Here is a 27,320-nt window from a genome sequence, read left to right as displayed (position 1 = left end):
ATGGTACAATCACTGATAGCAATCTTTACTGAGAACCATTTTCACTGTACAAGCAGATATAAATATGCAACCATAAAACTTCGAGCATACAGTTAGTGTTCAGTAACTAAATGAATGCCAAAACTGTACTCAAGGATTTCAATGGAAAACGGCTTTAACTACTAAATAATTTTTTTTAAAGTGGGCAAACAAACAAATGGGAGGAAAAAATAGAAATCCATGACATGCATCTGCCAGCTTATATAGTACAAAACCAGCCCAGGCTGCAGTAATACCTGGCCAGAGGACATTTAGTAGATGCAAAGTTTTTCACTGTTTCAAGCCAAATTTGCGACTTCCAAAATAAATAAGAATATTTCATAAGCCAGTAGAACAGAGTTGAATTTCATAGTTGCTGCACTGAACATGGAAATTCTGTATGGCTCAAGCATACTATTAAAAATTGTCTGAGTTGGTAGTTAAACAGCTGCTTCTCAGTGATGACATGTCCTCTCTGGTTGAGTGAAATTTCTACTGTGAAACTTCTGATGATATTCGTGTCCTGATGGAAAAACTCTGCCTCCCGGTGAATCTTCGTTGCATCTTTTTGCTGACGTTGGTTCCCATCAACTACTCATCTTCTGGCTTTAACACCTCCGGCAGAAGATGAGGCTTAACTGATGCACTGCCCAGCAAAGACACCTGATTTCAGAAATTCTACACCGGGACAGAATGGGCGGGCTTCACAGGGCTGTAGTAGTTGATTCCGCTTGATGCATGAACTTATTTGAGTGCATTAATACAAATGGATTGGTTTAAAAAAGAAGAAGCAACATTTAACGTTTAGGATTTTTTTTTGCATTTGCAAAACATAAAAAAAATGTAGATACTAACTTGTTGTCCATCCATCACTGAAGTCATACAGCTCTCTAAAACCTTCACTTGTGCCACCAGCATTGGAAAAGATGGGGCTTAATTAATGTGTGCCCAGTCCAGACGTTACTGCAGCCTTCGCTTCTAAGTCCCAGGCTTGAAAGGCGTTAGGCATTGGGAGGGCTTCGCCAAGGCTTCAGGTGGGGAGGGGTCAGTCACAAGGCTTCATACAGAAGGGTCAAAGGTCAGGAATATATACAGAACAGGTGGGAGACTTTACTGTCGACTCTTCAGGGAATCTACCAGCCTACGGAGACAGAGCAAATATAATTTAGCCTCGGTAAACACGGAACAGGTGACATGTTTTGCAATATGTACTAAATAAGATCTAATGCTGAAGAGAATGAGTAATCTAGTGTAATTAACCCTCCACATAGTCTTTTGCTGTTTTTGAAATGGTCAGCGTGCTCAGTTAAATACAAATGTGGTTGTAGATGAAAATAAAAATCACACCTTATTTCTCTCATTACAGCAGATATACAGTATAACCCGGACGTGAGTTTTTCCTACTTCATCCTCATTTTAAAACATTGTCTCTGAATAGTAAGTACGGTAAACGCCTACCATTCCATTGCTTCATCCAGGCCTGTGCCCTTTGTGGCCGAGGTCTTGAAGATCTGCCATTTTCTGTCTTTGAGGGCGGGAAGACCCAGAGCGTTGGCCACCTCAGTAGGCGTCATTGCCTGGTCCATGTCCTGCTTGTTTGCAAATACCACCAGGATAGCTTTCTTCAGCTCTTCCTCCTGGATGAAACACAAGGTCACAAAATGACATGACAAGCAGATGTTGTTGGATGTTATTTTTAAAAAATCCAGCAAGTGAAGCCAGATATTTGCCAAGGGGTAGCTATAAAGAACTAACAAACAACTGTAATCCTTTTAACTTATAAACAACTAAATTCTTGATCATGAAATGTCACCACTCTTAAACGCCTAAATGCTGAAATTGAAATACCATTCCAGGAGGTCTATTTCAAATGTTCAAATTTGATTTTTACATTTTGTCTGGATCTGACCACTGCAATTTAAGCAACCTAATTTCTTGTTTTAAAGAAGTTGAATTAAGTTTTAATTCAGAATTTGACTAATTAAATTCATGCCACTAGAAAAAAAAAATGAAGACACTAGACATTTTGTGAACATGAATTAAAAAAAAAAAAAAAACTTATCTAAAACTCAGGTTTCTGAAATTGTACCACTTGAAAGTACCTACTATACATTTTTAAAGAGGGTGATGATAAAACCCCATAAATTCAGACAAATCGTTTTCATATTTAATGCTTGTGCTATTCAGAGGTAGTTCAATTTAAACATCAGTAGTGGTTAAATTTTACAATTTGGGTATTCAGTTGCTCATATGATTAAAATGATTTTATGTTCTTACAGTTTGAACTGATATTACAGTCCACACTGATAATCATGACCTCATGGTGGCAGCGAAGGAAAAGTGAGGCTTTCTCAAAATGATTCTGACGAAATGAATTGACCCTCTGTAGATGTTCAGTGTCATAGAAACCCATCCAGTAGTTGTTGACATCCCTACCGCTTTGCCGCTAGCACGGTGGTGAGGCTTGTAATGAAATAACCTCACATCTGACTTAGTTCTCTGTTTTTAGGTTGTAATTAAGAATAAGCTCACTTACCTCCAACATGGCCACCAGCTCAGACTTTGAGATGCCCATCCTGTCGCGGTCGCTGCTGTCAACGACGTAGATGACTGCATCTGTGTTTGAGTAGTAACACCGCCAGTAGGGCCTGTCATGCAGAAAGAGGAGCAGAACGGTTGTGAAAGTGGACAAGAGATGGCAAGGAGGTTATAAAACTTAATATCTTAAATTTGATCAACACAAAACCTAAATTTCTCTCTACAGACGTTCACTCCTAGGAGCTCCGCAGCATAGTCGCGGGTCGATTTTAGCGGGAATGTTTGTAGTAATTGTGGCAGCTTGTTTCTTATTTCACTGTTTTAATTGTACTTCATTCTCCATATTATTTAACTGTCACTCGCTTATTGAATCTGCTTCCTTCAGTTCTCTTCACACTCGCAGACCGAACACATCAGCGCGCCCCGCTTCTTTCTGTCTCTCCCTGTAAGTTTGTTGCGGTGATTTTCTCCATCAGTAGTAAGCTACGTTATATAAAGTCGCCTAAGACAAGAACTTGTCTTCTGGACGTTTTCCTCCCACAATTCCATTAACAGCTTTGCTGCATGTAGATGAGTTGACGACGTAGCCTATTAAAACAAAACCAACGTGGTAGCTAACGAATGACATCTGACTTGTGTTCCCTGTCGCTTGTCTAAGTTACCAGGTTCACTCTGGTAAAATATCCGACGTGCCGCGACTTGTAACGCAATTACTCTGTGCTTCTCTGAAAAATGCTACAATGTGTTGCCTAACCTGGGCGGACCGCCGAAGTAAAGTGTATGTTTGGGAAATACTGACTGAACTGTTTTTTTATTTTTTAGTTCTTTTTACAAGCCAGGTCTTCAGCAGTGTGTCGACCGGCACTGCATCTCCCTCCATGTTAGAGTTTGTGAGAAGAAGACTGCTGACACAGAGGGAGGGGCGGGGCTGCACAGCGTGGGAGAGAGAGAGAAGCAAACGCTGGCAGGACTTTACGGACACATACTAATGAACTCGACATCAAACTATATCGGTATAAACAGTATTGTCTCATTTTATATCTCTTTTGAAATTATATTGGTATACCTCATTATACCGATATACCGCCCAGCCCTACCACTCACCTGATACTCGTCTGTCCACCCAGATCCCACACCTGGAACTTCAGATTCTTGTATGTGACTGTCTCAACGTTGAAGCCGATTGCTGTGCAGAGATAAATCCAAATGTGTACAGTGAGGGCAGAGAACATGAGTCTGATTATTACCGATGTCGCATCTTTATGATATATACTGTTTGTCATGGTTCACAAATCACAGTGACACAGGTTAAGGGCAGTTTGAGATGTCATGATATCAGTCACTCAAATATTCTGTATCTGAACATTCACAGGAGAAAATGTTGCTGAAACAGTACCAGAACTGTTGAGGCACCGTGTCATTAAATCAAAATTTGTTTGTAAACCTGTCCATAAAAGACCAGAAAATCTTTTGGAATCGTCATGATTTTGATCAGGCTAAATAATGTTGCTTTAAAAACAGCATGTGTGTCTACATACTTCCATTTCTCCATCGTGTTTTTAAAAATCAAAAACTGACCTATACATTCTGTAGGTCAGTTTTGATCATAACGGCCCTTTAATCAAAATATTGATTTGATTAAAAATCTAAACTCATTCGTAAGACCGTGAGATAGCTCAGCTATTCTCGCTGGCAGCCTAGCAAACTTCTGGTTTGTACAGGCTCAGTAAACCATCTACTAGCTGTAATGTAATATAATGTAAAGCAAGGGAAACCTGTTTTTCCACACCAGCTTTGTGCATCTCAAGTCAAAGCACTTTTGTGTTAAAGAAGAAAGCTGACCAGACTGGTTGCCTGTGCTTACGAAGCCTCTCCCTGTAGACACATCAGCCTGCATGATTACTGGTCGAAGCCATTCATAATCTAATTACTGTACATAAACAGGTTGTTCTCATACCACTATCTTAAATACAGTGCATCCGATAAACTGAATGCTAACGGACATGAATCTAAGGATGTAATGTGAAGAGGAACAAACAGGTAAACAGGTGTGGAAATAAAAAGATAGAGCAAACCAGTACATACTGGGGATTGTGGTGACCACCTCTCCAACCTGCAGCCGGTACAGAATGGTCGTTTTTCCAGCGCCATCTAAACCGAGGATCAAAATTCTCATCTCCCTGGTGCCAAACAGGCCCGAGAAGAGACTGGAGAATAAACCGCCTGAAGAATAGACACAAATAATGAAATTAGTGTTGGTAAAAGTAGCTTTCCATTAATGGATGGAAAGAAAAATAAAACAAACAACATGTTTGTTCCATCTTTATTGTGAATTTAACACATCACTTTGGTATCTGGTAATGAAAGACATTTTTTCATCGTTTTGACTTTTGATCGTTTGGATTAACCTAATATTAACTCAAATAATAAAAACTATAATAGTTAACCAATAGTTAATCAACTACCAAAGTATGGGTTATGCGAGTCCTACAAGGATTACAGAGGGGAGAGAAATTCATTAAAACATGAGAGTGAATTCAACGTGTAAGAGTGCGCTTTTCTATATTTGGGACTATTTAAAACTATTCCTGTCATCCTCACTCAGGTGGTGGAGCAAGTTAGCTGACGTTAGCCTAGCTATAGCATCTGACGTTATGGCATGTTGGAATTAAATGTGGACGGTATGTTGTCGTGCTTTATCTCTTATGTCCTTGATGCCAATATGTACATATCATTAAACAGCTAAACTGAATAGATTGTAAGGGAAACGTTTAGGAACTGTCCACACCAAAACACCGTGGATAAAAAACATACGGTATTCACTGTAAATCGCTAAGTTAGCGTTAGCTACCGAGCTGGCAGCAGTCGCACTGCGCGTAAATTGAGCAGGCAGACAAAAAAGAGAGATATACCGGGATCTAATTATTTATACGCATGTAGGACATAAGTACTTACAGGATAAATTCATATTTTATCGACCAATATTAAAATACTCACCCATTTCGACAAGACTACCGTTCTTATATCAGCAATGCAGGCTGGATCATGAGTTGGATAGAGACCTTCTTCCGTGTAGTTGACGTGTCGCTGAACGATGTCACCAAGTCTCGCGTGGATTTAGTTTCGCAACATTAGACACATTCAAAACGGAAGTTAATCGTAAACTGTGATAGCTATTATACAAACGTTTAAAATATTTTCAACAATACAACTGACACGTTAATATTCTTTTAGATTTTATATACATGACTCGTGGGTGCGCTGTTTTCTAGAAACATACATCCTTTAAACGAAAGTGCTGCTTGTGAAAAGAAGACGCTGTGGTACAAGGTTACATTCAAGAAGACAAAACGGATACATGTTCACAAATGTTCAATAGCTATTCTCGGTGAGGGAAATGTGACAGTAACTGGTGAATTGTTTTGAATGCAACTCACATTAGACGAAGGAGTTGTCCTTTCTCAACAGCATCAATTTTACGAACACCTCAGACAAGAAAGAGTATAAACATAGATGTGAAATCTGCTACGCGTAACGTTCATTTTATGCAAAATGCAAGCTTTTTTTCAAAACAGTTTAGAATAACTTTACAATGCGGGAATTGCTCTGAGCTATAATTATCTACGGATGAACCTGGTGCCTGTCGGCTGAGATTCATTTACAATCCGCGGTGAGACTGACGAGGCGGGACCGCCGACAGGATGGTAGAGCGGTCGGACCGAGCCCCTCTGCTGGACTGGGAGGAGGTTCCGTCCGCGGAGAAGCCCGGCGAAGCGGCACCGGCGGCGGCACACGCCAAGGACAGACTGGCGAGCCCCTCCAACAGTCGTGCCTCACCAGGATGCTCCGCGCCGGGGTTTGGGTGGAGCAGCGGTCCAGGGGGTCCCTCTCCCTGCAGGTCTGTCTCCAACGCAGACGGCTGCGGCGCCCCACCCGCGACCTCCAGCACCCCGGCGGGCCAGAATGAAGCGCCGTGTCCCGACAGCGAGGAGCATCTCTCGGATTCGGGATCGAGGGAGGTGTCGCTGGACGACAGGATGGTGAAATGGGAGGAAAAGGACCAGATTATGTCGGTCTTTGTGGTCACATTCAATACCAGATCAGGTGGGACATAAAATATGCAACAAGGAATTACCATTGCTATATTAAATAAAATAGAAAACGTTTGCATAAAAAGGGAGGATCATAGACAAAAACAGACGCCTGTCTCGTCTAATGCAAGCAATTCTTGTTTCTGACGCCCAAAATGAAGAGCGCATGTTTCTACTAAGTCTGCAGCACCTTCTCCTACAGGTGTGGCTTTTTCTGACCTGTCCGTGCAGTTTAGAAACAAGATTTGGACCTTCTGTTGTCTAGTACAGAGCAGACCTGTCAAAATGTCAGGATGAGCTCTGTGATGGAAATCAATGGTTTTTCCTGCAGAGTATACATATTGAATGAGGGGCATGTTAAAGGCTTTTTTTTAATTTTTATATTTGCTCAGTGGAAGGGTCACTGATATCAGCACTCCACCACCATGTCACACAGTCTGATAAGGGCTTTGCGGGAAAGGCCTCAGTTTGAAGCCAACAAATAAGACTCCAGGTCGATTAGCTGGATCAATTCCTGGTCTGTACAGTCAATATTGTTACCCTAGACTGTAGGTCCACTAATGAGCTGATGATGCCACATGTTTCCCCAATACTAGAGCAATGATTCAGAAGGTAACTCATGAATAGCAATACACATCAGCATATTAACAGAATAGCAGGTCAATCTGTTATCTATGACTGTAAGCCATGGGGCATTGCATGTGTACCTACAGAGGAATATATTATATATTTATGGTTTATTCAATAGGGACAGATGCAGTATAAATAAACAAACTGAAAGCAGTTATTCAATGCATCTTATTAAGTATAATAGTGTTATAGGGGATGCTAATTTGAAACAGTACCTAGAAGGATTTCTATGAAAAGAAGAGATTAAAACAGTGAGGTTAAAAGAAGAGTTCATGAACAATAAAGCACACATTTAGGTTTGTCGCTGAATTAACCAGGATTTGATAGCCCTCTTAAAAGTGGTGAAGTTTGCCGCAAATTTCAAGTGATTGGGTAGTGAGTTCCAGGACTTTGCTTCTTTTCACAGAAAAGGCTTTACAATTTCCACGTGAAGCTGCTCTGGTGGATCGGCTGCAGCTCTGTAGACTCGTGATATATTTTCAGAAAGGCTGAGGAGAGGAAAGGCTCCAGTTGCAGAATTTTACAAACAACCAAGATGAAACAGTGTGGTACAAATTGCACAGAGCCATTGTATTTTGAGTGCTTACACCAAAACATCTTCAGTTTTGCACTCAAATCTTACTCTAATGGTAAATCATAAATAAAAACATACCTCCGCCTCAGCATCACAACAAAGCAGACAGTGACAGTTTTGGCAAGATATCACAAAACACATAAAAATTTGCCCCATCCCTACTTATTTAAAATACCAATCCACCCTAAAACATTTTTATAGCTTATGTGCCTTGAATTCCCTGATACATGTTGTTTTTCATTGGAGCTAATCTGGCAGAAAATATTATATTTTCCCCATATATTTTCACTCATATTTAACCGTTTTTATCACAGAGATTACAGCAGAGAACTGTCAGGAAATGAGGCAAGAGAAGGATGGAAAGGGTGGAAAGAGATGCAACAGTGGTTCCTTTTTTTTAAGTTAACAAATGAGACTTAAAAATGTAGTCTACACTGTACTAGTACAAGTAGAGGATTAATTCGAATAGGATTAGGATTCATTCAAGTATTTCACCTATAATAATGCTATAAAAGGCAGACCGAATGCTTAGACAAAATAGCGTTTTAAGGATAATTTCTTAACACACATAAATCATCACAAATCAAAGCAAAGCATTCAGATTTTGTGTTTTTGTTCACAAATGTGATGTGTAATGAAATGGAAAATGTAATTTTAACCTTTTATTGCTGGTCTGTGTGTACAGGAAATAGCTTTAGGCGCTTTGGCACTTTGCACTGCATGACACTCAAAGTTAAATGCTTCAAGTCAATAACAGCTGTCAAAGTGGCAATAGAGCATCCCTGGTGCTGAGCCACAGGTGGCTCTGTGGTAACCGATCAACTCATATATCTTTAGCAAACTCCGCTGACTGATACATGTAGCTAATGATTAGATTGAAAACCCGCACAGGCTGAGTCACTTTCTCTGTCTCCTATCAGGCCGTATTTGCTCAGCTGCCCGCTCAAGCGTCAGCGCCCAACTGACACAGAATGAATTCCAAGGAATCCAGATGGGCTGTGTCAGAAATAATGCGATAATATATTTACAGTCTGGTCGTGTATCAGTGTTTTGTCTGCTCGCCTGTGTGTTTTAATATGATCTCTCTGTTGTGTGGGTGTGATAGGAAACATGCTGGAGTGGTGTCTGCCCAAAGACATGGATCTGGAGGGAGTGGAGTTCAAAGCCATCGCCAGCGGCTCCCACCGAGTCACCACAGACTTCATGTAAGTTATGTTTATGCATGTGCGATCAGTACAAGCATTTGCAAAGCAGAAGAAGTTGTTCATCTTCTTTATATCTTTACAAGGACACAACCAAGTGAGGGAAGCTGATTTAGAGCATTAGGATGCGGGCCCATGTCTTCTTCCTGGCAGGACAGAATGACAGAAAGTGTTGCCCGGTGAAAAAAAAAAAAGAAGCCCAGCCATCTGGCAGTGCCTTTGCTTTTCATGACTCATGGCTTCGTCTGTCTCCATGTCTCCCCTCCATCCACAGCTACTTCCGGAAGGGCTGCTACTTTGGCCTCGCCTGTTTTGCCAACATGCCAGTCGAGAGCACGGTGGAGAGGGGGGCGAGGATGAAGTCGGTAGGGATCCTCTCTCCTTCCTACACCCTGCTCTACCGCTACATGAGCTTCCTGGAGCACCAGGTTCGGTAAGAGGAGCTAGTTTGTTCAACAAAGTGGTCTGCCTATGCACTTGGCGGGAGCTTGTTAACTTTCACTGAACAGCAGACTTAGAAACAGGGTTGCTTGTTTTGTCCAACCAACTTTTCAAAACACAAAGATTTTCAGTCAACAATTATTTAGTAGCTGTAGCTTTTTGAACTTATCACTCGATCTTCGTCTGGATAGTACGTTTCCCCTCCTTGTCATGAACTTTGTAGATTTCCAAATTTCACATTTGCACTTTAAAGATGTTCCATGTTGGCTTTAAAGTTGAGATCAGCTTATGAAACAAAAGCAAAACATAGTTTTTGAGAAGGTGGAACCACCAAATGTGTGCATGGTAAATGACTAATTGATGATTAAAATCTTATTTAGTTAAATTTTTCTCACTATAATTTTGTCCTGTAATTAACTGTTTGAGCATAGCTTAAAGATGCTGTCTCCAAACAAAACGATTAATTTGTCTTCACAAGGGAGATCCTAGATTTCACTTAACTGAGTACAGTTAGGATACTAAGAAAGTCTGAGGAGTAATTTTAGAATAAAGTGATAAAATAATCAATAACACAATCAAATTATATTTAAATGATAGCTATATTGTGATATGTTTGCTATTGTTTTTTATTGTTTTGTCATTCAACACTGAATACGTCTATGTTCACATCCACTGGTTATTATTGGCACCACCGGGGAACGACAAAGTATTAGTCACAATTACCAAACAAGTGAAACTAGAAAACATATCCTTGTCAGTTAAAGAATTATTAATAAATATTAAAAAAAAAGCTTTTATATGGTTGCTGATCCACATATGTTCTATATATCAGAATGCACTTGTCTGTTGGGTCCCACTAGTAAGATGCTTTAAGTATGGCAGTACACACAGGTATGGCCTCTAGGGGCCGCTCGTGGGGGTTTTTAACTCTTACCCTAGTTCTTCTTCCTTCTTTTCCCTCATCTCAAATTGACCACTCTCACACTTTCCATGACAACTGTTTTCTCTTTCTCAAAGATCTCCTTCAGCAGCCACAAGATCCACTATCTTTAGACTCCATTAATCATTCTGCTGGTGCGGACAGGCCCCTGTACTTCAGTTTTACATCCCAAGATTTGTCACACACCTCCGTCTCTATATTCAGTCCCTCTTCCTCTTTACTTTCCCTGATCCTCCTCTCTTCCCTCTCCACATTTCCCACACTCTGGCCTCTCCTGGCCTCGAGTCATGCAGCGGTCATGCTCCTTCCTCATCATTCCCCACTTAGCTCTAGATTCCCCATCTGCTGACTGCTGTAGCCGTTATATAAAGGGCTCACTGTTGATCACGAGGTGGTTAAAATAGTTAGGCATTTATTGATGCCTTCCCTTTTTTCATCTCTCTCTTCTTCCCTCTTTCTGGTATAGTGGGAATACTAAATGGTGAAATGGTTAGTGGTTGCAGAAAAATTAACAATGCCTTAATTTATATAAACATTTCACATTCTATAGGCATAGTCGAGGTCTAGCTATGTCTCTGAGCAAATATTTCCCAGACCAGTTTTTTGTTACTGAATGAGGGTTTCCAGACCAAATGACTTTGTATTACAAAGAGCTGCAGCTGATCATTTGTTTCACTATACTGTATCTGCACTAATTAGTGACTGTTAAGCGCATGCATGCCACATTTTAGCTCTCCATTTTAAAATGGCTCTCTGTGCTGAACAAAACAAACAAAAAAAAAAGGCATTCTGAAAATATACTGTTTGGAGAAAAAATTAATTGGTTGCATCATGCAGAGCGGTATTCTTCCGCTTCTCCTGATCAGGAACAAGAAATACACACACATCAATTGTGTTTAACATAATAATTGAAACATTTTCCTAAATTTCTTAAGTATTAATGTGTGTCTGCAATCAGTGTGCTGCGTTAACGTCTATGTTGACATAATTGGATGTCATTACTTGTCCCCTGCTCCAGGCTCCAGCTTCAGTCCCCAGGCCACTACTCTCCCCTGGAGGCCTTCTATGAGGACAAGAGAGCACTTCTGCCCCCCAGTGGTGATGGTGTCATTACTACATGTCCAGCCAATGCCTGGGGAGCTGCAATCAACCACAGCATGCACCCTGAGATGAAGGTAGGAGGGACATTTCCACTTCTGCAACTACATGTCTCTGGCTGTGAACATTACTACATTACTCAGAAACCTTTTGCGCCTTTGTGTTTGAATACCTCTGGACCAGATCACCCACCCTGCAGGCTGTATGTCCCAGTTCATCCGCTTCTTCGGGGAGCAGATCATGGTGCTCTGGAAACTGGCTCTCCTACGCAGACGCATCCTCATCTTCTCCCCTCCACCAGTGGGCGTGGTCTGCTACAGAGGTGAGAAACATTTGGATTTATTCACAGGGTTTGAATAGAAGTTTAAAGGAATAGTTAGACATTTTGGGAATTATGCGTATTTGCTTACTTACCTAGTCAGATGAGAAGACTGATACTGATGTCATGTTTGTCCATTCAATATAAAGCTGGAGCCAGTAGCTGTTTGCAGTAGATTAGCAATAAGACTGGAAGCAGGGGAAAACCACTAGCCTAGCTCTGTCTGAAGATAACAACATCCGCCTACCAGCTCTCCTAAAGCTCATTGTTAACATGTTTTATCTGGTTTGTTGAATCTGTTCTTAAACTCTCAAAGTGTACAACTAACACATTCCTTTAATTTAAAAATCATCAAAAGTAGATGAAGATTATTTTCAGGTTTTTACTTTCTAAAAAGGTTTACATGATCTTTAAAGCTCTGTAGCCTGCTAAACCTATTCAGAAAACTGTGTCTTTTACTCATTCATTGTATGAGTGTGAGGATTTTACAAGAGCGTACACCCAGTTCCTTTCCAGCTGTATCAGTGATGGACAGCCGAGACGTCATGCACACATTCACATCCTGTGTTGCTCTCTTTCTCTCCCACACTCACGTGCGTAATTTCACCCTCCACCCCCTCTTCCCTTTCAGTGTACTGCTGCTGTTGCCTGGCAAACATCTCCATACCCGGCATCGGCATCACTGTGCCCGAGTTCCGCCCCTTCTTCTATGTTAATGTGGCCGATATCAGTGCCCTGGAGAACGAGCTCTCCTACGTAGCATGTGAGTGGATGCTCAAACCATGTTAATGTTTGTGAAAAGCCCCACTGAAAAATGACTAATTTACTTATTTTGCAGGTATGATTAGCATCTTCTGTATCTCAAATCTTCCTATGTGTGTGTTTGCATGCTTAGGTACTACTGAGAAGATCTTTGAGGAGAAGAAGGATCTGTATGATGTGTATGTAGACAATCAGAATGTAAAGACCTGCAGAGACGGCCTGAAGCCTCTGCTCCGCCTCAGCACCGCAGACAGGGAGAAATATCGCAAACTCACCGAGCAGAGGTAGGTAACACTGCTAACACAAAAGGTGTACTGCTTACACGTCACAATAATTTACAAAGAATATATATCTACATTATTCTTATTGTCAACAAATCCCATAAAAAGACCAAAACGATCAATAAAAACAACTAAAATGTATATCCATAAGCCACACTGTTTCACTCTGTAACATGTTCCTTTTATTACCATGAATATGGGCAGTTTATTTTGAGTCAGTCACACATACACCATCCTGTTGCACCATCCTTCTTTGCAGCAGAATCTTTCACAAAGTAATTTTATTTATTTATAGCAGTGTGGCCTTAGGGATGTCGGTCCACTACTTTAGTCCAAACTGACATATTTCCACAAATATTGAATAGATTACTATGACATTTTGTATAGACATTTATCATGATCCCTTAACTTTGCATCTGGTGCTACTGACAATTCAAAGGTTTGTCCATTGCTTTGGATTTTGACCAAATACCGGAAAACTAATGACATACCTCATCTGTCTTCAGGCTTAGCTGTACTTTGTGTTTACTGCTAATTATCAAATGTTAGCATGCTAAAACACTATACTTAGATGGTGGTAGTAACCATTATATCTGCCAACTTTAGCATGTTAACATTGTATTAGAATTTTGTCATGCTAACAAAACACCACTTAAGTAACTAAGATGCTAGCATAAACTTTACTGTTTCTTAACTAAAACACATGCATATGTCCCACTACTACAAGTACATACTCCATATGTAGTTATGAATCACAAATAATGCACTCTCCTTTTCAAAGGATCAGCTAGAAATAAAGTGTGTGTGCGTGTGTGTGTGTGTGTGTGTAGGCAGATGTTGCTATACTCCCAGGAGGAGAATGGAGACTGTGTGTCCAGTGAAGAGGATCTCTTTATTCTGTGAGTACAACATGATTCATTTAACCACCTCGTGGTGTGGTAACTACCTATTAACCACTGTTTGAAGAACGGCGAGCACAGTTACTAAACTTAATCTAAATTAAACTTTAATCAAAGAGTTAATGGCCCTGGCAGAATCTCCGCACCTTTTTTCCTCCTCTCACAGTCGCAGTTTGTGCTGATTTGAGTGCTTTTTCCCTGTGATCACTGTTGCTATTCAGCATAGAGACATGAAATAAAACCAGAGGACTGTAGGAGGAAAGCATACAGGACACAGGGAACAAAACAAACTGAAAAAGTATAGTTTGCAGGTAACAACATCTCAAACTACCACCTTCCTTCTAAATTGTATCCAGGTTTTTCTTGGAGCAGAACAACAGGATTTTCCAGACCCTCAGTGAGGTGGCCGGGAGCCCAGATCCCACACTGACCCAGGAGACTGTGAGGGCCATGGGTCTGGATCCCCATGGAGACAGGCTGTTCCTGCTCCACCTGATGGAGATCTATGGCTATGACACCCTGCTTGTCTCAGAGCAGCTGTGCTGCAGTTGAGACATCAGATGACCATCTTTCCGCCTTTCATCACTGCTGGTTTTAAAAGGGGGTTGATTTGCATTGATTGAACTGTGAGTGCTGCACTACTGGCTTCTTGGAGTCTTCAGGACAGTTTGGGCCTGCAGAAATTTCTCTGGTATAACTTGTTGTATGCCTTCCGGGGCGTCTTTTGTTAAATGTGGTTTCTTCTCGCTCACAACCTGATGGAAAGAGCAACACTACCAACTCTCACGTATAATAGCCAAGAGTGATGCGGTCAATTCTATTACTTAATACAGCCTCATAGAGACAAACTCACCGTTAAGATGGATTACTGACCCTTGGCTGACTGAAAGTGATTTTCTGAATCAGATACAGCTGCAGTATTTCAACAATGAGCCGTGTATGAATGCCATGGATGGCAGGTCCAAACCCAAGATGATAAGAACTCTAAAGTGGCCTGAACTGTACTCACACATCAAGTTGAATGACAGGTCAAGAAACTTCTTCCAAGAAGCCAGTGATATGGAGATTTTTAGTGAAAGAAAGTATACTTAGGATTAATGTATGAAAGTGAAAAAGAGAGGTAGCCTTCCTGTAAATAATACTGTTTTTTCCCCTCTTATGTACAGTGTGTCAGCATATGTGTGATATGAGGTCCGCCTCTCTGCCAGTGTTGCTATCTTTGGATCAAGTACTGGATTTAAACATCTCATTTTGAGTCAGGGCCTCCTCTCTGGAAATCTAACTTATGTCATTATAAGCTGGTCAAACCACCTTTGTTTTCAGGAGCCATGTCTGTAAGCACTGCTTTTTAAGTGGAACTTAATGCGACAAATGACGTTTGCCATGTAATGTTTAGACTAATGATGTCCCAACAGACAAGCGTAGTGTCCACTTTGACATGGAGGCAATATAAAATGGCTTATTTCACCCTGGCTGTCAGCTGGGCCTGCAGTTTAGATGAATAAGTTGAAACACAAAGAGTACTGTTGTAGTCTTTAATGCTTTATTCAAATGTCCAGTTGTATTTGCAGCTCTAGTGTCAAGACAGGCCTTCAGGGGGTGAGTTCACATTGAGGATTCTCTCAATTCAGAGACAATGAGCAAATGTTTTTTTTTTTTTTAAAAACAGCTACCATCTGCAAAATAGATAATAGAGAATCGGTTTAGTAAATGTTAAGATCTGTACATTTCAAATCACACTATAGCAGTATATACTTTCGGCTACATCAACAGCAAAACAGAGAAGTTAATTAGCATTCTCTTCTTGACACATACTAAACTAACCCTGAGCTTTGGTAACTCCATGGGCTTTGTGCCCAATACAAGATGTACTCCTACAAAAAGCTAAAGGTTATTATTCAGATATTGTCTGATTTACAGTGATCATTTTTATAAATTTAATTATTTTTAAATGTATTGGTAATGTATGTTTTTTTTAGTTTGTTTAGCTGTAAATTGTTTTAAGTGTAAATATTGAATTGCTGTAACATTATCTGTGAAGAAATGGGATCAGCTGAATGTGTTTTATAAGACAATTATGGTCCCACAGAGCCTCTGTGTATCACTGAAACCCTCATGCAATTATGTGTTCAATTGTCCGTTGTAAGAAAACAACTTTGAGCATATTTTCACGCCACATCGCATGGCACCTTTAGACAAGCTGTACAGAGCTGAAGCAGCAGTCTTTGTATTTGAAGGGATAGTCTGACTCATGTTAAAACACCTTCACTTTATTTATTTTACTGTAAATCATTTCAGAAATAAAGTGCATCACCACTTGTAAGATAAATACAGTTCTCGTATTTTTGAGGTGCCCTTCCTCTCAAACATCAATGGACTTGTTTTGTCTGTTGACGTTTGTTCATGTGCATGCTATGAGAACTTTCCATAGTGCCTAACCTCAAACATTCATGAGTGGTTTTACTTGTTGCCACTGATGATACATTCCTCACCACTTGAGACACTTCCATCATTGACATTACGATTAATCTCACATCTGGAGCCATTGGTGGTGATGTCATAGCCACAGTGTGTGCCCATGGCACCCTGCATGTCACAGCAACTTTCAGAACAGTCAGTCAGCTCTGTTTGAGGTCCAAGCCATCGCAGGGCAAAGTGTGGGTGGTTTTGGATTGTCTTAAAGAGAAACAAGTCTGACCCTCCAGCTCCTGAGGGGAATCCTCCACACTGCAGCCCAGTAGAGGTATACAGGATAGGGGCTTCACATCCTGGATGGGGGTGAAGTCTCACAGTGAGGTTGCAATAGAATAGTGTGCTCTCTTTTCTAATACAGGATATGAAGTGAGTCACTTTTTCCACTCGACGGCACCCCTAATGGAAACAAACCAGTCAGTGGTTTGTAGATGTTAAAAAGTAGAAAGAAGAGTTTTTGGACATTTTATGGGAAAACCCAAATAAATGAGTGGAGGAAAACAAAAATGGATGGCACATGGGGTTGCTGAATGGTTTGATGACTATGAAAATGATTTGTGTGATGAATTGTGTGTTATGATCCTCGCAGTCACCTGTTCAGTCAACCCAACTGAAAGCCTATGGGGGATTTTTGCGCTCTCCACACCACCATAGGACACTTTATACTAGTTTGTTCTTTTCTCAAGCTACCACATTCCTTTTAAAAAGGAATCTACTGTAGACACCTGGTCCACATTTAATGTTTTTTTGCTGGTGGATTTAATTCATAAAAGAAGCAGGGAATACTCTCAAGGCTTTAGTTGTCTCCAAATCATCTTTCGGAATCGGTTTGTGTGGTTGACTGCACAACAGCTTTTCACTGTTTCCCCTTTTTTTTTTTTTTTTTTTTTTTTAAATACAAAAAGGAGTATGTGGCATCATTACTCAAAGTTTGAAAATAAAATGCAATAGACTCTTATATAATAATTTCAAGGACAATACAAAGCAGCACTTTGTGTCATTAACATTATTCTCCATCACAGAGATACCTTACCTGTGGAGCAGTGTACAGATAGAGGACATAAGGTTCAGTCCTGGGGATAACAGATCACATCTATTATCTTTGGGTTGTCACTATCCAGCAGGAAGCCACTCATTGTGCAGTCACTGGACACTGGAGATGCCCCCAGCTGAGAGACCACACATACAAGAAAACAAAATGCTGTTTAGGACTTATGTCCGTTGTTATGCACGGCCTAAGGGAAACCTGAGTGCAACATAAATGTGTCTCCCCTCTTTTCCAGACTTCCTCTTCTATGCAGAATATACTAAACTAGAAATGCATTGTCAGCTTTTACAAAACGTTCGTCAAGTTGGTTTAATCCACCACAGCCTTTGTTGCTTTAGAGAGCGAGCTTGTCTTTCTGACTCCAGTAAGTCTAAATCAATTCAAATCATGTGCAGTAATGATGAACTAGAAAAAAATACAAACTGTTACATAGAGTACAAAATTGACTAAGGGGTATGATTTTCATTGATTTGAAAGCTAAACCCTTGACATTACCATTAAAAAAAAAAAAAAAAAAATGAATAATCAAAAAAAACACAAGCCTCACCTCTAGTACTTTGTTCTTCTTTCCCTCCACACGCTCCCCTCTCTGACTCGTCAGGATGGAGTAGCAGGCTTTGCACACTTTGTTCAGCTTGTTTCCGTCATACTCTAAAGCCGCTTTATTGTCTGAACACTTCCAGCACACCACCTGGTGAGCAGAGAAACCATTATTGTTCTAAAATTAGATTTTGCCTGGATTGAGTGTCAGGCGCAAAGCTATCACATCTCGTCACTCACGCTGCCACAGGCTCTGCAGTGATGTCTTCTCCTGGTAAGCGCGTTGAAAGGTTCCTGGCATTTCATACACACGGTCACCTCGTTGTCCCTGATCCAGCGAGGGGCACGTCGGCCGAGTTCCTCCGTCTGTAAAACACATGCACATCAGCTTGTATGTTTTATTGTCTTAAAGAATTTTCTGAGTGGATTATAAAAATATACAGTCCCCTTGGGAAATATGATCAAACTTACTGGGTCTTCTATATTCAACTCCTTAGAAGCCAATTTGAAGGTGTAATTTTTCTTCTGAAACACGTCAATGGCTGCCTGAATTACCTGGAGATAAAACTTGTTTTAAAAAAACTCAACTGACTCTATTGAATCTTTTTCTAATCCATATAATATTTAATATGTTGTACCAAACACTAAATAAAAAATCCCCAGTACCTTTATCCACTCATCTCTGTCTTGTTCAGAGCTTGAAAACAAACACACACACACACACACACACACACACACACACACACACACACACGAAAACAATGAAGTACAATTAAATTGGACATAGGTTTAAAGAACTGTACCTAAAACATAAGATTATGTTGAATAAGTTGAGTAGTTTAAAATGGAAAATCAAATACATGTACTTTCTAACTAGAACACGTTCTACTAAAGCTGCACAATCCTCTAGATGTATTGTGCACACATGTTTGCAACATGAGATGTCAACTACAACAAAGAACCAAAAACATAACCTTAGTAGAAGTAAAAAATGCATACATCTCAACTGGTATGATACACTTCCACACACACACCTGGTCTGCAGCTCAAGGGTTCTCTCCTTTCCAGAGACTTGGAAGGTGTATGGGTGGTCTTCATTGGTGGTCTGCTGCACCTGCATGCCATCCACCCCGATCCTGCAGCGGACAGTAAATCGCTGGCCAACTAGACTGAACTTAGGAGTGCAGCACAGCAGAAAGTTGTTGAACTGTGGAGAAAAGTTGTAATCCATATTAAATATACATTTTAGGGCATTCTTAACTACAATGATGTAGAAAAAGTGCAGTTTAAAATAATCTGTGGATTTCTCTATGATAGAAAGATAAAAGAAAAGGGTTGATATGTACATTCAAAAATTTTTTTGATTGAAAAGATTCATGGATCCTCATCTCAAAAAAAATATTAAGTGTGTCTGCATCTGTTTCTGAATACATGTCAGCATTCTAACCAGGAAAAGGTGCCTCTCCATGGCAGATGTGTTCCTGGCCGCAAGCTTGAGTAGACGACCTTCTCTGATGAACTCGTTGGCCGGGTTGACCACTTCCTCCTCTCCAACCATCTCATAGATCTCCAGCAGCCTTTTCAGGCTCTCCTACAGGGAAGAAAAAGAAACACTGTTAACGATCTGTAGGGAGACAATCATAGCTATCAATCATTCAGTACAACTAATGTGTTGTGTAACCGTGATGAGGTCTTACTTAGAACGATGGTAAATGTTATGGTATGTAATGGTAACGTACAGCTTTGTGGATGGCGCTGTTTGAGTGTGTGGCTGCCATGGAAATGGACTGCAAGGATTCTGCAGGTAGGACACAAAAAGGAATTTCATTCTGCTCATTAGGAACATAATGCCTTGTTGCAGAGATAGGCAGTTTTTGAGTGAAAGAAAGGTACCATAAAAATCTGACACAAACACTGAGAGGAAGGATATTGGTAGACTGACCAATTAAGCACTGGTTTAGCATACTTACTGTGAGCAAGCTCATAGTCTGGGTTGTCCTCGGGCAGTCTCTTCAGGTAATCCCTGAGCAGCATTTCATAACGTGGAACCCTCTGGACTGGTTCCAACATGTGGTGCTGCAGGGTCAGGCTGCCACACACCTCCTGACTCTAAAAACGCATACATCACATCCTGCTCAGAACTTTTAGGTGTATAGGAATAAGTACTGATGCATTCCCTGCTGAGTATGTTCTTGATGATTACTTGTATGTCCTGGATGATGTTTCTGAAGGCGGAGGAGCGTTCGGTCCAGGTCTTCACCAGTTCCAAGGCCTGGTCAAAGTTTCTGACATAGTCGGCATACATCCTCAGGAAGGGTGCATGTTGCAGGAGAACATTACCCAGGCCTGGGCTCTCATACCTAGTTTGGTTGAAATGGGAAGGTCAAGGTCTTAAAGAGTTTGGATATTATATCAGAAAGTCCTGATGTAAACTACATAAAGACAAAACATTCAGCATCTTCCCTGGTGGTGCTCTGCCAATACTGCACTGCAGACTTGCTTAAGACCAAAGTAAGTAAGTAAAAACTCATGAAACTACACTTACTTGTGGTTTTATGCCTTGGCCAACCAGTAAAGTTGCAGTTTGCATCCATGTTTGTTCAAACTCCAAATATATGTAGTTAATACTTCCATACAGTATGTATAATTCCAGTGAATATACATTGTTGAACTGCTCAATGAAGGATTATCATAGATGTATTGGCTAAACAGGTACACATGTACTTGATTACTATGTAAAGATGGATTATTATAGTACAACTACACAAAATGCGGTGCTTTTGTTTTCTACTGGCATTTTTTGAGGAGAGGCCTCTCTATGAGCTGTAGGTGAAGCTCGCCTATGAGCTGTAGGTGAAGCTCGCTCCAATACCGAGAATAGAGAAAAGCCCGTACTGTGCTAGTCACTTATAGTGTTGTCCCAGTCAACATGTGTGTGAAATTCAGATTTTTTCTCCCCGCACCAGGTGTTCCTGAGAAATCACATTTACAAGAGTGGAACGTAGGTTTGCATATAGATGGTAGGAACGTTTCCCTACAAATATTTTGGGACCCTTATGACATGAACACCTACCAGTGTCTGATGCAGTTTTCCAAGTCAGGTAGCAGGAATTGGCTGTGGAAGGAGTAGATAGAGGAAATGTTGGAGAAGATATTTCTTATCACCTCGGGAGGAAATGAGCCCCGGCCTGCCTCTTCTGTTAGGCGTGAGCAGAACACCTGCGATGGGAGTTACAGAGGCATGACACGCTCAAATTAATTTTACAGTTATTGATCTGCTACACTAGAAATGTTCTATCGCTAAAGAACAACAGGCAATTGAAAAACTAGCTAATTTTCTTTTAGTATCAAATGCATTGCGTTTTCGTGGAGGTGGCTACAAACAGATTACACACTGACCTGGTCTAGCAGGTGGAGACGAGCCACATAGGCCCTCTCTGTCTGCAGGAGTTCATTGGCTATCTTGTACAATTTCTGCTCTGTGTTCTCTTCATCTTTCTCACTTCCCCACTCTTTCATCTTCTGCTCATCATTTTGTTCACTTTTAGACTCCTTGTGAATCTCGCCATCTTTTGTAGCTGCCTCATTCCACTGGCAGGAAAACTTGGAGCCATGTCCTACGGGTATCTTGCCTTCTTCCATTGTGTCATTTACTTCAATCCCATTTATTACCATGTAATCTTCCCACTGAACTATGCCAGTCATTTGTCCTGAAGAATGCTCTTTGCCATTGCTTAATAAATGGGCTTCATTTGTGGCATGACTGAGTTTCGGTGGAGAGCGTTCAACTTTTTCGGTGGGAACCCTGCAAAAATAAAGTACATCTATCATTTAAAATTCAAGTAATATTCACAAATGATTGGATTCTATATAGTGCTGTACATGCTACGGGAAGGTATTCAGGTAATCAAGGAGCAGACATGGACCAAATAAAAAAAATCCAACCTGTTGTCATCCAAGTAAAAGATCAAGTCAGGCACACTCAAGGATTTCCCCGCTCTCTTCTTTTGTCCTTCCATGTTGCTGCTTGGGCTTCTGTGCAGTCCTAGCCAGGATTTAGAGTTCTTGGCAAGGCTATAGCTCCTCATCCTCCCCAGCACAGGGCTGGGGGTCCGCACTTTTCTTGCCAGAAGGCTCTGGTTCCTTGGGGACAACTTAGCAGTGTTGTGCCACCCTTCCCTTAATGGGCTACAGGTCTGAGTGCCACTTTTGCCTGGACTGGGAGATCCTAAAACTGGACTGCTTTTAAGATTTGGAATCCCCTGAGTAAGTCTGGCAGGGCTGATACATGCTCCAGATACTCCATAGAAAAAGCTGTTTCCTCCTCTGACAGGACTAGGGGAGCCTAGGCAGTTTTGTGCTGGGCTAGCACAGGAAACAGAAACTACACAACCTCTGTTAGGACTCTGGTCTTGCTCTGTGCCGTTAACTTGTAGAGGCAGTAATTTTCCTGCAGTGGGACTGTGTGCTTGAGCTTGTCCTGCCCTCAAAGGACTCTGGAGGTGAGTTGGTTTAGGATGTGCTGAAAGAGATAAACAGCTAATTTATGATTATAGTTCAATGTCTCGAAGGTACAGTATACTCCACAACACATTAAGTTAGGATACGTGACAGACTTACAGTAATAGACTTGCTTAGATAGGATTGATTTCTCAGGTTATGTATGTAGGCTGGTAGACTTCAGCCTACCTTGTGGTTTGAAAGGTGATCCTCTAGCTGGGCTTCTTTTGCGGGATTCATCTACACAAGGTTTAGACTTCAGTTCTGATCCACAGACCCTGTCACAAGCTCGGCCACAGCTGTACGAGCCACACACTCCACTGCTCACTAATAAAAAATGTTTATACAGTTACTACTTGAACCATACATACATATTTTTCCACACTGCATGGCAATGACTTCCGTATACAGACCTTCTTTCACAGTTATACTGGGTGAAACCCAAGGTGTCAATTTATTTGGTTGCGCTATTATAAAGTAGTGAAACAAATCTTAATGTCTTTAAAAAGAACTTTACATATTTTTCTATTAAAATATTATCTATATTTGACTATAATCAAAATAAAATATATTGATTTTGAATTCTGACCTAGGCTTGGCATTTGTTTTGGAGGACCTAAATCCTAGGAAACTAAATACAACATCTTAGTTAAACCATTTTGAGGGAATGATTCAGAGGTTCCTCCTGAGCCTTCTTACATGCACATGGAAAAACTGACCTTATTGTACGGTCACTAATCTCTTGTTTGTTATTGCTAAAATGTTTCATCTGCACTTATACTATTCATCATTTTCTTTTAGCACTGCATGGTGTTGCTGTACAGTACTATGCCCTGTTTATTACTGTACTGTTCTGCCTGTATGGTATGATATCCTGTATGTGGTCACTGGTATTAAGTCGGTCATGCAGAGGCTGTTTGTGAGGTGTTTTTATAGTGCATGTTCTTTTTTCGCCACAGTGCTAATCTATTTCCCTTTGAGCTGATAAAGTGAATCAATTGGTATCAGCCTTCAGATCCAACTGTTTATCAAACATTTCCTTCTAAGGTAAAAAATCAGAATGAAGCTAAATGTACTCTCCACTCCATCTTCATACACACACACACACACACACACACACACCGAGCCAGCTATTCTTTTCTATCAATCCTGGCCCCAATACTATATTATATGTACAGAATGCTCCAGGTGAAGATGAAGCATATCTGATACAGATATTATTCTTGGTTTCTATTGTTTTTGATCCAATTAGGATCCTCAAAAAACAATAACAGTATGCATGTTAAACACGTCACAGCATTCACTGCGACTTCATTACTCTTTGAAATCCGTGCCCTGACCTTTTCACTGACATCCTTACTTCACAGCAACAACTTACTACTTTCAAATTGTGTAACTGTTTGTTTTCTTACCTGCAGTTTATGTCCAAATTTCAATGCAGGATAATCCATAACTTGTATAACATAGACAAGCTTGCCTGTTCACTCCTGGCTCTACTCAAGTGTAACAGATCCGTTGGTCATGTGGAGAAGGCTAAAGCCTACTTTCCCAACATTGTAATGCTTCTGCTTTCTCACTTCTCTCTTTCCTCCATCAAGTCAAACCTTTGCCAGTCTTACACATCATAGCAGCGTCTAAGAGGCAACCTTCCACATTTGTCTCAATAGAGTAGACAGCTGAAGCACAAAATCTTAACAGAAAATTAGAGGATGCATGTTGAAGGCTACAGCTATAGGCTACAAATTTATACATAATTTAAAAGCTTCTACATTGGAGTTTGTTATATTCTAACGAACGGAAAGATATTGGAAATAAAAAATAATAATATACTGTAATTGTGTGCAGATTCCTTACAGGAATACTTCAACAACACGCTTATTCGAGCTGAGTGAAGTTCTGAGACGTCTTCTCCAGGTTTTTAACCTCCCTCTTGCAAAGAAAAGCCTATGTTAATTTCATCTTAAAAATTAAAAACGTTGGCCATAAAAGTTTATGCAAGTGTGCTTGTTTTCAACAAGCCTTGCACCAAGCCAAAGAGTCATTTTCATTATACCCTACAGGTCGGAGAGATGGATGGCACTGTTGAATCCTGCATCTGACAGTACCATTGGAGCAAACATACTTCTCTAATCTAAACAGATAGCTCTGCCTCAGTAGGGGAACAGAACGGCTTTGTGTGTGTGTGTTTGTAGGGATTGACAAATGCTGGTCTTAAGACAAACAGGCAAAGTCCAGGCTGAATCAGGGGAAAGAGATTTTACTGCAGCCAACAGGCACCAACTGTGCCTAAATTCAGATACTTGCATGCACAATGCACTAAAAACACTAGCTTCTCTACACTGACAAGAACAGGACTCCTAACTTGTTACAATTGCAGTTCTGCATTTGCTGTGAAGCCTGTCAAATGCAAAACATATTAAAGCCCCAATACTCTAATTTTGTAGATTTTTAATAGAATCAATTCTTAGTGTCTTATTAGTTCATGTCTTACCAACTTCATGTCATAGCCAACCCAAAAGGAGATACAGGCTATCTACAGAGGGACTACACTATAGACTATGGTAAAAGCTGGCTTTTATGTCGCAAAGATGTCTGCAATATTTAGCGCTTTCAGTTCATGTAATTAGTTCTTAAAATGCCTGAACATGTGATATACTTAATGTGGATAAAAGTAATACTGGTAAATTTAAAGTACCTCACCTGTGTGTGAGGACTGGCAGTCAACCGCAGCGCCTTTCACTTTCCGTCTGACCGCCGCTCGTCTGAACTCCTCCGTCTCGCGGCTGCAGCCCAAACTATTCCTCTTCTTCATGTCAAACATTGTGAAAAAGTAGCGTCAGCTCCAACAAAATATAGTAAGTTGGACCGGAAACAGAGAGGGAGGAGTGACGTGCCGGTGTCCCCGAGACTTTGATGTTCACTCTTTCACGCGCTCAATCACAACCACTAATATCTATTCGGCTCTTTGACAAGCACCGCCTCTCATTTAAATCCCCACGCGTTACTGAAACAAGCCCAATGGAGGACATTGACCAATCAGCCAGCACACATCGCGTTTACCATTGTGAAGAGAAATCCATAAAATCAATTAGACGTTGACAAGATCTGAGCAGTTTACACGTCTTCGCTTTAAACCTGTCACTGTATATTTAGACTCCGCGTGTCATATTTAGGCCTACACTGATCAAGCGTATAAAATGTCTGTTTTAATGTTTTAAAAAGTAGGCTTATTAGGTATTCTCCGGGTAGCCTTAATCAGCAGTCATCTGTAATTGAAGTTATTCGTCTTCATTTATTCAATAAATAAGTAAACGTTAAACAAAGATTGAGTAAAATTAAGTAAATGCCTTTTCCAAATCTTTTCATGTCAATTATCATTTAAAATTTCTAAAACATTTAGGCCTACACAACATTTCTACCTTTCTGTATACCTGTATTTCTAGACATCTGGAGAGCCCTCTATATATTATTCTTTTTTCTTAATGTATTGCTTTGTTCACTCATAGAGCCTAGTCCATGGACTGCAATGAGGGTGTGATGGATTTATTTAATGGATAATGTCCTCCTTAAAATATGAGCATTGCTGAGGAGGATAAAATTCTGGATTTCTTGTATCTTAATGTTAGAGGGGATTTTGTTGGTGTACTTTTCCATCACTTTTTTTACCAGACCAAGAGCACCTATTACTTCTGGAATTGTTGTCTTCAACCCCCACATTCTTTCAATTTCTAGCTCCAGATCTCTGTTGGCATTGGTTTCTTTATCAATTTGAATTGGCATGCCCCAGATTATAGTAGCTTCATCATTGTCTATTACGGTTGATGGCTCATGCTCATAGTATTTATCCTTTTCTTTGATGTTGTAATGCTTACAGATTGCCCAACGGAGGTATGCTGCTGCTTTGTTGTGTCGTTGTATGTATTCTGTTTTGGAAAGTTTTGGGCAGCCACATTGGACAGTGCACATTAATACAGACAACATTAAAAACATGCACTTTTAATCATAAGCAGCACAAAACAATGGGAAAAAATTAAAACGTGAATTACATAAGCACAGACAAAATCAGACAAGCACAAATAATATGACACGTAGAATACATCAACATGTGAGGACAGGAATATGTAAAAACAATGACAAAAGCGCTACTACATATCTGATTGTCCTGTAACCACTGTTTTATAGCTTTTGAAAAAGTGGTAAGATAAGAAATGTTTCTTAGTTTTGTAGGTATCGTATTCCAGGTACGCGCTGCTCGGTAGAAAAAGGCTGACTGTCCAAAAGAACTTTTCCTATGAATATAACTTATTATCCACTGTTTCATAGTCAATTTATAAACTGTTTCTACTGACTGTAATGCAGTCCTTCCTGTCTGCGTCCAGCTGGTCATACAGTAGTTCATATGTGACAATATCATGGCATTGATGTACAACTTTGAGGCTTCTGTAGTTAAATTACTCCTCTAACGTGTCTACAATTTACCAAATTAAATTTAATTCTGTTTACAGCTTTTTTAACTTGTGATTTAGATGTCAGTTGTGTATCTAATATTATACCTAAATACTTAAAATCATGCACAACTGACAGAGTTCTTCCTGCTACAGTAACCTCTGGGTCTGGATCTTTATTTGCAGATTTTGAAAAGTACATGCATACAGTTGTGCTGGTTTTCCTTTTCTCCCCCTTTCTATTTAGTTATGCTGCTCAAGCTGTTCTCCAGTTATGCTGACTCCAGTTCTTCCTGAGAAGATGGAGCTGGGAGCCACAACATGGAGTTTAACGGCAGTACTGTCACCAGAGTCATCTCCACTGTGTACCACTCTGAAAGCACTGAGCTGACCAAGCTGGAGAGTGACCGACTACAGTGCAGGTGGACACATACTTATGTCAGTCCTCTGTCAGTTTACCCAAAAGTCATTATGGTATGTAGTGATTCCCACACAGGAGAAGAGGAAGGAAACAGAGGAAGA

At 40.4% G+C, this 27,320-nt stretch overlaps 3 protein-coding genes across 4 annotated transcripts; 1 reads left to right on the top strand and 2 right to left on the bottom strand.

The window, feature by feature from the left end:
* Positions 1-4: 4 nt before the first annotated feature.
* Positions 5-5,697, bottom strand: arl1 (ADP-ribosylation factor-like 1). The gene is made up of 6 exons (XM_046072678.1): positions 5,554-5,697; positions 4,642-4,779; positions 3,661-3,742; positions 2,555-2,666; positions 1,477-1,655; positions 5-1,159 (listed from the first exon to the last, which is right to left on the bottom strand). Exons 1-6 carry the CDS (start codon positions 5,555-5,557, stop codon positions 1,129-1,131), a joined length of 546 nt encoding a protein of 181 aa, XP_045928634.1. The 5' UTR covers positions 5,558-5,697; the 3' UTR covers positions 5-1,128.
* Positions 5,698-5,886: 189 nt separating this feature from the next.
* On the top strand, positions 5,887-15,696 carry LOC123985231 (DENN domain-containing protein 11-like). The gene is made up of 9 exons (XM_046072676.1): positions 5,887-6,660; positions 8,957-9,056; positions 9,328-9,486; positions 11,453-11,609; positions 11,716-11,854; positions 12,483-12,614; positions 12,747-12,897; positions 13,725-13,793; positions 14,150-15,696. The coding sequence occupies exons 1-9, from the start codon at positions 6,258-6,260 to the stop codon at positions 14,343-14,345; spliced, it is 1,506 nt and encodes a 501-aa protein (XP_045928632.1). The 5' UTR covers positions 5,887-6,257; the 3' UTR covers positions 14,346-15,696.
* A 346-nt stretch (positions 15,697-16,042) lies between these two features.
* Positions 16,043-25,293, bottom strand: LOC123985230 (FYVE, RhoGEF and PH domain-containing protein 4-like). Of its 2 annotated transcripts, none has more exons than XM_046072675.1 (16): positions 25,054-25,293; positions 22,543-22,680; positions 21,799-22,375; positions 21,253-21,658; positions 20,927-21,072; positions 20,057-20,213; positions 19,824-19,962; positions 19,593-19,651; positions 19,301-19,444; positions 18,888-19,060; positions 18,520-18,550; positions 18,325-18,408; positions 18,094-18,219; positions 17,861-18,004; positions 17,299-17,434; positions 16,043-16,664 (listed from the first exon to the last, which is right to left on the bottom strand). In XM_046072675.1, exons 1-15 carry the CDS (start codon positions 25,172-25,174, stop codon positions 17,333-17,335), a joined length of 2,547 nt encoding a protein of 848 aa, XP_045928631.1. In that variant the 5' UTR covers positions 25,175-25,293; the 3' UTR covers positions 16,043-16,664; positions 17,299-17,332. The 2 variants fall into 2 exon arrangements, with proteins under 2 accessions (XP_045928631.1, XP_045928630.1); XM_046072674.1 differs by having other exon boundaries at positions 16,043-16,561.
* Positions 25,294-27,320: the final 2,027 nt, after the last annotated feature.

The sequence above is a fragment of the Micropterus dolomieu genome, linkage group LG16 (assembly GCF_021292245.1).
Source record: "Micropterus dolomieu isolate WLL.071019.BEF.003 ecotype Adirondacks linkage group LG16, ASM2129224v1, whole genome shotgun sequence".
NCBI classification, from domain to species: Eukaryota; Metazoa; Chordata; class Actinopteri; order Centrarchiformes; family Centrarchidae; genus Micropterus; species Micropterus dolomieu.
Note: the sequence above shows the minus strand (reverse complement) of the source record. Positions and strands in the feature narration are given on the sequence as shown.